This window comes from Stenella coeruleoalba, assembly GCF_951394435.1.
Source record: "Stenella coeruleoalba genome assembly, chromosome: 1".
In the NCBI taxonomy this organism is placed as follows: domain Eukaryota; kingdom Metazoa; phylum Chordata; class Mammalia; order Artiodactyla; family Delphinidae; genus Stenella; species Stenella coeruleoalba.
The window spans coordinates 28041430-28053926 of NC_137169.1; the positions used below are offsets into that span (position 1 = coordinate 28041430).

Here is a 12497-nt window from a genome sequence, read left to right on the forward strand (position 1 = left end):
GAGTCTCATCTCTCCTCATTGAATGTATAGAATGAACAGTGGCATACCTTAATAGTATGCCACAGTAACAACACGTATTTAAATGAAAACAAGAAAAGAGAGCTGTAATCTTTAGTCATGACTCCCTGATGAAACTAATTCATCTTCATTAGTACTTAACATGGGTTGTTTGTGAACTGTCATAAATGGTTCATCCCTGGTGTGGTAGAGCATTTAGTGGGTCATCTTTGTTGGTATAACATTCAAAGGGATGGTTGACCACTTGGGGTTTTGTGGAAGAAATTCAACCATCTCATAAGAGATTGGACTTGATGAATCTGAAGTTCGCTGTTCAGCCTCTGAGTACAGTGATTTATTACCTGCAGTTTATTTATGGCTGGTTCATAAAAAACTAGAGCCTGTCACTCAAAGTGTGATAGGGCATCAGCAGTGTTAGCATCACCTGAGAGTGTGTTAGAAGTCAGATCCTTGGCTGCCACCCTTGACCTACTGAACCAGAATCTTTAGAAGTGGAGCTCAGGAATCCATTTCCAAGCTCACCAAGAGATTCTGTTATCCAGTAATTGTTGAGAAGCATTGTTTAGTTCAGTGATCCTCAAGCAATATTGTGCATCAGAAGCAAAATTATCTTAGGGGTGCTTGTTTTTGTTTTGTTTAAGACATTTTTAAAAATTGAGATAAAATTGACATATAACATTGTATTAGTTTTAGGTATACAACACAATGATTTGCTATATATATATATTGCAAAATGATTATCATAATACATTTAGTTAACATCCATTACCACTTTTTTTTTAAATTTTGAAACACTGTTAGAAATATATTTTACATTGAGACCTACTTATGTGTGTGTGTGTGTGTGTGTGTGTACAGGTGTTTTGTAGCATTACTTGTTGTCACTCTGAATTATGTTCTTTGTTTTCTATTCTAGCCTATTTAAAAAAAACAAATCATGGCCCTGGCTCACTAATGGGTTGATGCTTGGAGTTTGAAAGAACACTGGATTGTTGTGTTTCACTTATTGTCCTATTTTCATGAAAAGTTTTCTGTTGGTTATTGGCCTATTAGTAGCTAAGATTCTTTTTCAGCTTAGGATCATAATTAGGAATTACCATTCTTCTTGTTACTGTAAATTGTGCCTCATTGAGAATGAGGATCTGTCATTAAGGGAAGAAGCTAGAGTGGCTATTGAGGAGCATCTAGTAGTTTCAGACAAAGACAACTTGATTCAGCTCTTGATGAATTGCATGCTTACCAAGAGTCAGTTGTTCCCAAACCTGTTTATTCGAGTAGTACTTGTCATTGTAATTAAATAATTTTTATTGTACCATTTTGACACTAGTAAAATTTCCTCTGAAAAGTAGATTGTTGTTTCTGTGAATAATTTTAATGCTTTAGAAAGACTTAGTAGGTAAAGTCAGTAAAAAGGTGGAGGGGCAAGTGTCTTTATTTTCTCATTCCATTTTAAAAAACATATTTATTATTTATTTATTTAATTTATCTTTGGCTACATGGGGTCTTAGTTGTGGCACGTTGCAGCACAAGGGCTTCTCTCTAGTTGTGGCATGAGGGTTTTCTCTTCTCTAGTTGTGGCATGTGGGATCCAGGGCGTGTGGGCTCTGTAGTTGTGGCATGTGGGTTCCAGACCGTGTGGGCTCTGTAGTTTGTGGCATGCAGGCTATCTCTAGTTGAGGCCCGTGAGCGCAGCAGTTGTGGCGTGAGGGCTTAGTTGCCCCATGGGCACGTGGGATCTTTGTTCCCTGACCAGGGATCAAACCTATGTCCCCTGCATTGTAAGGCGGATTCTTTACCACTGGACCACCAGGGAAGTCCCTCATGCCATTTTAAAGAACCCAAAATTGCAATCATGAAGATTGCATTATGGCTGTGATTTGTTCAAGAAAGAACTCAAATTAGCATACCCATTTCCAAAGTCTTGATTGATCATCATTGATTGGCCAAGGTGCTTTTTTATATATTCCAAAAAAAATAAATGTTTAAGGCATGTACGTTTCATTTTTAAGATTCCTGACTTCATTGGTCAATGATTGGCCCATCTGCGTTTTTATATATTCCAAGTAAAAATAAATGTTTAAGGCATGTACATTTCATTTTTAAGATTCCTGACTTTATTGGACTTTTAACTGGTGACTGCATTCCTGATCTTATAGTTTAAAGAGGCTTTTATTATTTAGGAGATTGTATTTTATTGAAAATAAATCATCTCTTAGAAACAAAATGCAGATTTAAGTTTTTATTTAAGATGAACCAAGATTACCTCATTTTTATGCTTATTATTTGTTTTGCATTCTTTGGAGTTTGTGTTTTTTTTTTCTTTTGATCCTTTGTTTCTTTATATAAGAGAGGAAAACAGTGTCAGAGAATTGTTAAAGAACCATAACTTCTGAACTTAAAATTATAATTGATAATAGTTTAGTTCTGAAAATTATCCTTTGATTAAAACAAAAATGTATGGAAGTAATTGAGTAATATATTGGCAATGAAAGTAACTAACAGCCCTTTCATAATGTTCATCTATGTGGGTTCCTTGTTGGTGGTTGTACCTTAAAATGAAATGATTCTTCTGTATAGTATATAAATATCAGTATGCCACTAAAGCGAGGACAAGGAGTAAAAGTTGATTTGACATCATGAAATTTACTTTCATTATCAGACACAAATATTGTACTTAAATTGCTTAAAATAACTTTTATTCTACTTTTACAAAATCTAACAACTTACCTGCATTTAACCCATGTGCTCCTTTCATTCTTTCACAAAGGAAAATTATGTACTGATCACGTGCCCTGATTTTCCCTCTGAACTTGCTAATTATTCCCTCTTTTTTTTAATTAATTTTTTTATTGGAGAATAGCTGATTTACAGTGTTGTGTTAGTTTCTGCTGTAGAGCAAAGTGAGTCAGTTATACATACACATATATCCACTCTTTTTTAGATTCTATTCCCATAGTTATTCCTTCTTTATTGGATCATTTCCATGAGTATACTGTCAGCTGTAATAGTCTCCATCTTTAGAAAAACAATCTCACCAAAAAAAAGAAAAAACAAAAATACAAAGTCAGAAAAACTTTTCACTCCAGATTTTAGTCCAGTTTCTGCTCATTTTCTTTAATTTAGAGCAAAACTCCTCTAAAGAGTTGTTTGTACTTAAGTTTCCCCAGTTCTCTCCTCTCAGTCTCTTTATGGGATCACCCCACTCCAGCTTTTGTGTACCCATTTTTTCACTGATATAGCTCTTGTCAAGGAAGAAGTTCGTTTCATCTTTCCCAGTATTAATAATCAATCTTCAGTCTTCATTTTATGTGTTATCTCAACAACATTCATTATGGTTGGCCACTTCTTTCTTATTGAAATATTTTCTTCACTTTGCTTCTATAACATCACCCACCTAATTTTCCTCCTACCTCATTGGCTGTTCCATTTTAGCCTCTTTCTCTGATTCCTTCCTTTCTACAGATTTCTGAAAGTTGAAGTATCTCAAGACTCTCAGCTCTCTTCCGTCAGTAATAAGTACAGTCACTAGGTGATCTTAACTAGTCCCATGAACTTCATTGATGACTCCCAAATTTATGTCATTTCTTGGCAAGAGTCTCCTCTTTAACTCTTTAATACGTCCAATTGCCTTCTTGAAATCTCCATTGAAGGTTTAATAAGGTTCTCAAAATTAATGGGTCCAAACCAAACTACTATTCATTCTACCCCTCTCAGTCTGTTACTCCCTTAGTGTTTACATCTCAAGAAATGGCACCCTGTTGTGCTCTTTTTGACTTTTTATATTCAGCTTCTCATGTACCAAGAAATGCCTCTACTTTCAAATTATACCCAAATCTGACTACTCTTTCTCACATCCACCATTACTATCCTGGTCTTAGCCACCAGTTTTCCCTTGGATTATTGCATTAGCCTCCTATGTGGTGTTCTTCCTTCCCTTCTTCACTCCCTGTAACATTTAACAGCCTTAAAGTACTCCTGCAGAAGCTGGGGTGTTCCTTGTAAAACGTAAATCGTGGAATTCCTCTTTGGGATCTTTTTTGTGGTTTGCAGATTCCTAATATATGTATCCTCTGGCTTTTTCTCTTTTGTCATTTTTAAGCACTCTTCCTCATGCCTGTTCAATTCCAGCCCTATATTCCTTGCTTTCCCTCAAACATACCAAGCCTGTTCACAGTGTCTAAAAACTAGCTAGGAATCTTCTGTGAGAAATTTGCTTTCAAGTGTTTCATTATCTACCGTGATCCCCAAATATAATTTTAGTGTTGCATTTTTTCTGTAGATGTAGACTCCGAGAAACAGAAGCTATTTCTTTTATTTGGGCCACAAGAATGAGTACAATTCTGTTCCATTTAATTATATATATTAAAATATAACTAACATAATTTAATCTCATAAGATTTTATGCAGCCTACAGATTTATTGTGTGATAACTAGCAAAATTGCAAATTCACATTAGATGCTTTATTAGAAATTGCCATCTCTGAAAAAGCTTGAGTGCACTCAAATAAGGATAAAAATTTTTTTTTCAATAGACAATAGATGCATGTGCTTCAAAACTCAAGATACAGAAGGATATGCTTTGAAGAGTTAGTGTTTCTGTCTTATAGCCACCTGATTCTGGTGTCACAGAAAATTAGTGGAAGGTATTTTAATGTATAAACAATTGTACATACACATAAATTATAAAACATACAGCAGTGGTAGGATAACATATATATGTATATTCTTCCTCACTCAGATATTTTTACTAATTGACCCTGAGAACTCGTATAAAGTTGCCTCATTCTTTTTAACAGCTATATGATATTCCATTATAGGTATGTACTGTAATTAATTGAGCCTCACTGTTGAACAGATAGGCTGTTTCCAGTCTTTGCTGCTTATACATGTTCTTTTTCATAGATCTTTTGAGAAATATCTGTAGGATAAATTCTTAGAAGTTGAATTGCTGGATCAAGAGGTATGTGTATTTAAAGTATCATGAATATTTGCCTGGTTGCTCTTTTTTACGACTGTACCATTTTATACTTCCTCTAATAGTATTCTACTACAGGGATTGGCAGACTTTTTTTCTGTTAAGGGCCACATAGTAAATATTAATATTTTAGGCTTTTCAGCTCACATACGGTCTATGCCACACTCTTCTTTGTATACTTTTCTGGCCTCAGGTCATAGTCTGGCAGCTTTGGCCAATAGCATAGCTGCCAGGCTGTTATCAAAACCTTTTGTCTTTTATCAGCCTGCTGTATGAACCTGTTATCTAATTGCATTATTAATTTGCATTTCACTTATGAGCAAAGTTCAACCTTAGTGTTTCCTTTCCTGTGAAATGTTTGTTCAGATCCTTTGCTTTTACAAATGTATTTGGTTTTTGGTATCTTTATTGAACTATGAGTCTTAATCTTTATCCATTAGGGAAATGACCTTTCGTGATATAAAGTGCAGTAAAATTGTTTTCAACAACTTTGTCTTTAATCTTTTGGTTTGGGTTATGTTTTCTTTAGGAATTTTTTTATAGTCACATTTGGTCTTTTATTCAGTAAATCAGTCTTTTATTCTAGGTTTTGTCATTCTTAGAGAGGTTTTTCCTCTAAAAATAATTCTTCCATGGTTTTTTTAATACTAGTGTTTTATTTTCTATGTCTAAACCTTAAATACATCTGGAAGTTATTTTGGTATGAGTTAGGAATCCAGTTTTTTCAGGTGGTTACCTTTTTTCCCAGTACCATATCCTGAATTAAAACATAGAGATTTTGGAAGTTGCTTGCAATGTTACTTTTTAGTTGACTTCTTATATACTGTAGAACTTAGATTAAACTGTTGATCACACAAAGTGCATATTTCATGCATGAAACAGTTACTGAGCATATGCTGTGTGGTCAGGTAGTAAGGATAAACTGTTGTAAAGAGGAGGTTCTAACCCTGACCTTTAGCTGCTTACAGTCTGGCAAATTTATCACACTATATGTATGTGTGTGTTTTAACACCCTGCTCCTTTATTTTATTTTATTATTATTATTTTTTTTGCGGTACACGGGCCTCTCACTGTTGTGGCCTCTCCCGTCGCGGAGCACAGGCTCCGGACGCGCAGGCTCCGGACGCGCAGGCTCAGCGGCCATGGCTCACAGGCCTAGCTGCTCCGCGGCATGTGGGATCTTCCCGGACCGGGGCACGAACCTGTGTCCCCTGCATCGGCAGGCGGACTCTCAACCACTGCGCCACCAGGGAAGCCCCACCCTGCTCCTTTATTTATATTTTCTCCTTAACCTTCTGTTATTATGAAAATTTTCAACTAGAACAATTGGAAGAACAGTATAGTGAATATAGTTTTGTGCATGCTCTCTCATCCCTCCCTGCTTTTCTCTCTGTAGTTTTTTTTTTTTTTTTGCGGTACGCGGGCCTCTCACTGCTGTGGCCTCTCCCGTTGCGGAGCACAGGCTCCGGACGCGCAGGCTCAGCGGCCATGGCTCACGGGCCCAGCCGCTCCGCAGCATGTGGGATCCTCCCAGACCGGGGCACGAACCCGTGTCCCCTGCATCGGCAGGCAGACTCTCAACCACTGCGCCACCAGGGAAGCCCTTCTCTCTGTAATATATATACTGTGTGAAAGTAAGTTGTAGAAATTCCTAAGATTTTATTAGCATCTTTGTTTGAATTAATTACTTAGTTAAGTGAAAATGGTGATTTTCTAATTTTATTATTTCCTCCATTTGTCTGTTTTTCTGGTTCGCTGAGGAGAGGGAATCATAGCTATCTTTTTCATCTAGCATAGTACTTATCACGGAGTGATTTCCTAATAAATAAGTGCTGAATGAATGAGTGAGTACTTTAGGCTGTGGGATGTTATTGAAGGATTTCAAGTGAAGGTATAATATAGAATGATTAATGGTGTAGAAAGATAATTCTGATGTCTTTATGGAGGAGAGCAACTTGAAGAAAGCTTTCGTTTGGACCCTGTATCAGTTAGAACTTGATTATAAGTAATCCAACTCAAATCAAATCAGCTTGAACAAAAAGAGGAATTTATCCTGGATCATGGAACCCAGGGAATGATTTGAAGATCCAGCCACACAAAGGGTTCATCTGGGCTTCAGGAACAAATAAAAGCAAGGCTGTCGGTGCCACTAATATTTTTAGTCTTTGCTTCACTCTGTGTTTTTACCAGTTCTAGTTTGTCTGCTCATGGACCAATTAAATATGGTTTCAGGGCAGGATTTGTAAGAATATGGTTGACTCCTAGATATCATGTGGATTGAGTTAGTACATTGTTAACAGGAAGAGATGTGGAGTGTTGGAATGGTACCAAGTGGAGGAGATGGATTTGAGAGAGATATTAATTAATACAGTTTGCAGAATTTGTCCAAGGGGAAGGAGAATTGGAGTGATTCTCTTTTTTATCTTGAGCAAATTGCTGACTTGGTGATGCTGTTAATTAAATGACGGGAAAACAAGAAAGTATGCTTGGAACGGGAACATGATGAATTTGGTTTTAGAAGTGCTAAGTTAAAGGTCCCTAGGGGACCTATAGAAGCTAATTGAATATAGATATCTGAAGTTTGGAAGAAAGGTCTAAGCTAAAATGCTTAGGAAGTCAACAGCAAAGTCAAGGCTATAGTGGTGAATAAAATAGTCTGAGTGTATAAAATGAGGCGAGAATTGGAATATTGAGCACATAAAGCAGAGGAAGAGACATATAAAATAAATTAATAGGACAATTATAAAACTAGGGAACAATACAAAAAAACCAAAGGTATTTTATCTAGGAGGGATATGCCACATAAGGATTGAAAAAATAATTGGACTTGACCATGAGGAAATCATTGATGATCTTAATGAGAGAAGTTCCGATGCGAAGTTGGGAACCAGATTGCATTAAGTTCAAAGGATTAATGACTGGGAGATGAAGTAGAAACAAACCAATGTAAACTTTTTCCCTAGGAGTTTGTGAAAGAAAGGTGAATTAGGTCAGGAAAAAGAAATAACAGGGCTGAGTTTTTTTTGTTTGTTTTATTTGGGGATGGAAGAGACTTTAGCATGTAGTTTTGAACAGTAAACAGTTTTTAATATATATTCTGGCTTGGATAAATTTTATTTTTATGTTTAAATATTTACCATTATAAACATTAACTGCTGTAAGTGTTTATTAGAGTTAGTGCAGAGAAATTAGGACTCTGAGGTCAGAGATCTGAGTTCTAATCTCAGCTCCCCAGAGTAGTCTCTATGATAACTATAATTATCACTTTTATATTCCCTTCTATGTGTCAGTCACTGTGTTATTAGGCCCTTTTTACATACTGTCATTAAACCTCACCACAAATTAATCTCCAAGGTGAGTATTACACTGTTTTACAGATAAAGAAGCCTGAGCGTTTACTTCTCAGGATCACATAGATTTTCAGTTAATCATGCTATGATTCCAACACAGATATGTCTAATTCTGAAGTTGGTGCTCTTTTTTTCTATATTGCATTGACTTTCTTTCTAACCTGAAATAGTTTCTCAAGTTTTACGTCCCTATTTCCTTATCTGTCAGATAGGGATATTTTATCTGTCACACCTATATCAAAGTGCTAATTGAATACCACAGTATTATTATCTATATTTTGTTTGAAAAGAAAAAATATATATTTGGTTAAATGCCAGACAGACCTTATAAATATGGTCATCTTTAGCACTATCATTTGTCTAAACAGTATTTTACTTTTTAAGGTGGTGGTATCATGGATACAGAAATGTCTGAAGATATAGACCACAACTTAACTCCTACCCTTGACAGCATGTCTTATGGAATGCCGAATCAAACAGGATCTGAAAATTCATTGCTGGATGAAGATGATTATTTTTTGAACTCTGGGGATCTTGCAGGAATTCCAGTCGTTGGTAGTGACAATGAGGATGAACAGGATTTTAGTTCAAAGGACAATCTTGTTTCTTCAATTCATACTGATGATAGCTTGGAAGTAGAGAGAAGAGTCACACAGCATGAATCAGACAATGAAAATGAAATACAGATTCAAAATAAATTAAAAAAAGACTTTCCTAAACAATTTGATCAGGTTTCTGTCTTTAAATCAATACGGAAAGATTTTAGTCTAGTAAGAGAAAACAGCAAAGAGACTTTTTCTGGAAAGGAGAAAAATAGAGACCTAACTTATCTTGAACGTGAAAAACGGTTGGATAAACCCCATAAAGAGTTGGATTCAAGGTTGAAAAGCAGTTTTTTTGATAAAGCAGGTAATAATTGTTGGAATAGAGCCATAAAACAATAAATAACGTGCTGATAATAATACAGCTTTTATTACTTCTGATGCTAAGCAAAGTATGAACAGTTAAATTCATTGTAAGCTTGTCATTTTTCTTTTATCCTTGTTCTTTGCAGAGTGACTGAATTTCTCCCAGTAACTATTGGTAATGGTATAAATGGTTGAAAAATAGCTCTAAACCTCATTTCTCCCTCCCCTGGTTGCAATATTTTGATGAGAAGGCAAGATACTCGAATCACCTGTTCATATTCTTTGGTTGAACATTGGAACCTGAAGTTGGATTTAACTTCTTTGTGCTGTAAGCACTAATTCAAACTGCTGTCCCACAAATTAGTCCAAATTAGGGAGGGTTTTTCTTTTTGATAACATTTCTATTTTATGTTTTAGAAGTTTCTTGAGACTCCTCTTGAGCCTCTTTGCCCAGCGTACCCTATACTTAGCTTCAGTTCCATTCTTGAATATATACATTTTCTTATTTCTGTGCCTCTCTTTCCTCCTGCTGTTCCATTTGCCTGAATGTCGTTTTCTCTCTTTGTATATATGCCTGTAAAAGTGCTGCTTATTCAACAACACCTAACTCATAAACCTCTTCTGCCCTATGGTCATCCCTAACCTCTCTACATCAAGAATGTTTGTTTCCTTATCTATATTTCCATAGCATTTTGTTTATGCCTCATTATTTATAGTACTTATCACACGGTATTATAGCTCTATTTGTTTTGCCTTACGTGCTAGTGTAGGAGTTTATTGAGGGCCAGATTGTATCTTATTCATCTTTGTGTTCTTGGGGCCTAATGTGGTGTAGTGAAAATAGTAATATTTCAATAAATGTTCAATAGGTGTGAAAGAAAGCTTGGTAGAATATACCAATCCTTACATTTCTTTTGACAGTGCTAGGAAAACTATGATTGAAAGAACAAATCAGTATTGTTAAAAATAACAATTAATTTAAGTATCCATTATGTACAAGACTCTACAAGGGTATACTGTATTTTTCAGTATATATTATTCAATATGTATTTTCAGTATCCCTATGAGGGATAAATTTTAAGGGTACTTATCTTCAAGGAACATAGTATCTAATAGCAGAAGGGACAAGACAAGTCAAGTAGCAGAAGTGTCAACGACCAGTTGAATAGCATAAAACTTAATTTATAATTAAAGACAGTAGTAGAAGAGTTTGTTATAAGGCAGCATAATAAAATTTCTATCAAATAACTGAAACTGTTTTAGGTATTCTTAGGAGAGAGATGATTTTTAACTCAGTGGACAAGGGCAGGTTTTATAGAGGAGAGGTGAATTTTGAACTGAGCTGAGTCTGGAAGACTGTATAAGTATTAGGATAGAGGGGACTTGGAATGATATAAGCAGAAATGGGGAAGAACAAACATAAGTAATTTTCAGAACATAGTGGATAATGTAACCACTTTATTTAGGTTTGAACAAGGAAAGAGCATGAGGCAAGGCTAAAAGTTAGATGGGGCCAGATTGTTTGTTTTGAGTGAAACTACCTTTTGGGTATTTTTGGTACCCATTTCACTCTAATGAGCAGCTTCATTGGAAAAGAGAGGTGATTATCAAATGATAGCTTTTTAGGTCACTCTTTGTAAGATTTGTTATTCATATACATGTGTTTGTTTTGTTTTGTTTTGTTTTTCTTTCAATAGCTAATCAAGTTGAAGAAACATTACATACCCATTTACCACAAACCCCAGAAACAAACTTTAGGGTAAGTTTTCAGTGTGTATGTAGATTGCTATAACTGTGGCAAGTTTTCTTTATGTGATTTTCTAAACTGTAACTATATGTGTTAGGTAGAGCGCTGATTTTATTTTTTTTTAATTTCCTTTATTATTTTCGTAAGGACATCTTTGGAGATGTTCTCAGAAGCCTCTGCTCTTAGATTCTTTATTTGTATTTGATATTTAGACATATATCACATTTACTTGTAAGCATAGGGACTCTAATGAATGTCCGTAGAGTTCTTCATTTCCAGTGAGCTTTTCTTTGGGTGTTAAACCTGAAGAGGAATAATTTTAAAATCTGAATATTTATTAATCCTTTATATTGTGTTTTAGGATTCCAGCTATCCATTTGCCAATAAAGAATCCATTGGTTCGGAACTGGGGAATTCCTTTGCATCAAATGTTAGAATTAAAGAAGAACCTTTGGATGATGAGTATGACAAAGCAATGGCACCACAGCAGGGACTACTAGACAAAATTAAAGATGAACCTGACAATGCTCAAGTAAACATTTCACCTTTTCTTCCCCCTTCTTTTTGTTCCACACATGAATTATTCATTCAAGAAAGGAAGTTCTTGATTAAGAAGTGAAGTGTTGTGTTGATGGGGTGAGAGGAGACTCTTAATGAAGGTTGAGGCAATTGAATTATCTTATAAGAATAATACTAAGGAATCAACCAGAGTTATAGGAAACTTTGTCCAAGTAGTAGTTAAGGCTTTTAATCCACATCGTTCCTTAATACCACTGTTCTGTGAATTTTACATTTTCAGTGCAGGATTAGGCAAAGTGAGTCTTCAAGGATTTGAGATAGATACAGCAGACATGGCTGAAGGTTTATGATGGTTTATGAGTTTATGGTGTGATTGAGTTTATATAAGGTAGTAATAAGCCTTTTGCAGTTGCTGCTAATGAAGTATAGGCTATGTATGGATTTAAGTGTTTTTCAGGAGGGATTAATGGGATTAATTAATCTTTGGAAAAATTAGGTGATTGAAGATCCAGTTCATTAGATCAGTGGGTAGAAGATAAAGGAGGTTTTGATGCTTTGATGGGTGATATAGGATTCCAGTTTTGAGATCTGTGAGTAATAAGGGTAAGGATAGAGCTCTGTTATTTCAAGGTTGCTCTGGAGGTAAAAGTCATAAAGATTCTGTAAGTGTGAATGCTGAAGTCAGTGAAGTTATCCATGCAATTGACGACATTGCAGTGGTTGGAACGGAATAAAGATGCTGTAATCATTTTGGAACGTAGGAAAAGGACCAAGGGATGAATATGCAATAGAGCAGTTGTTTGAGGGTGTTCTGTGTTTTATACAGCTGGTATGAGTGCAGAGGCTGAGAAGTAAAGATAGCATGAATTAGCTATTTTTTTGAAATGACATTTGATGTGGAGAAAGCTTACCTTTCCATATCTTTCTTTTATGTTAGGGGGGTTGAGAATGTGAGACTTCTGTGGAAGAAGTTTTTTTCA

The 12497-nt window shown here is 35.5% G+C and overlaps 1 protein-coding gene across 5 annotated transcripts in view; it reads left to right on the forward strand.

Annotated features, from left to right (window-relative positions):
• Positions 1 to 12497, forward strand: part of ZMYM4 (zinc finger MYM-type containing 4) — a 175316-nt gene that overhangs the window by 103426 nt on the left and 59393 nt on the right. For 4 of the 5 annotated variants that reach the window (XM_079917194.1, XM_079917190.1, XM_079917191.1 and 1 more), the window contains 3 exons: positions 8728 to 9252; positions 10949 to 11010; positions 11360 to 11530. In XM_079917194.1, coding sequence (XP_079773320.1) covers positions 8728 to 9252; positions 10949 to 11010; positions 11360 to 11530 — 758 coding nt within the window. Of the gene's footprint in view, positions 1 to 4920; positions 4979 to 8727; positions 9253 to 10948; positions 11011 to 11359; positions 11531 to 12497 lie in introns of those variants that run through there. The other variant, XM_079917192.1, reaches the window with a different exon arrangement.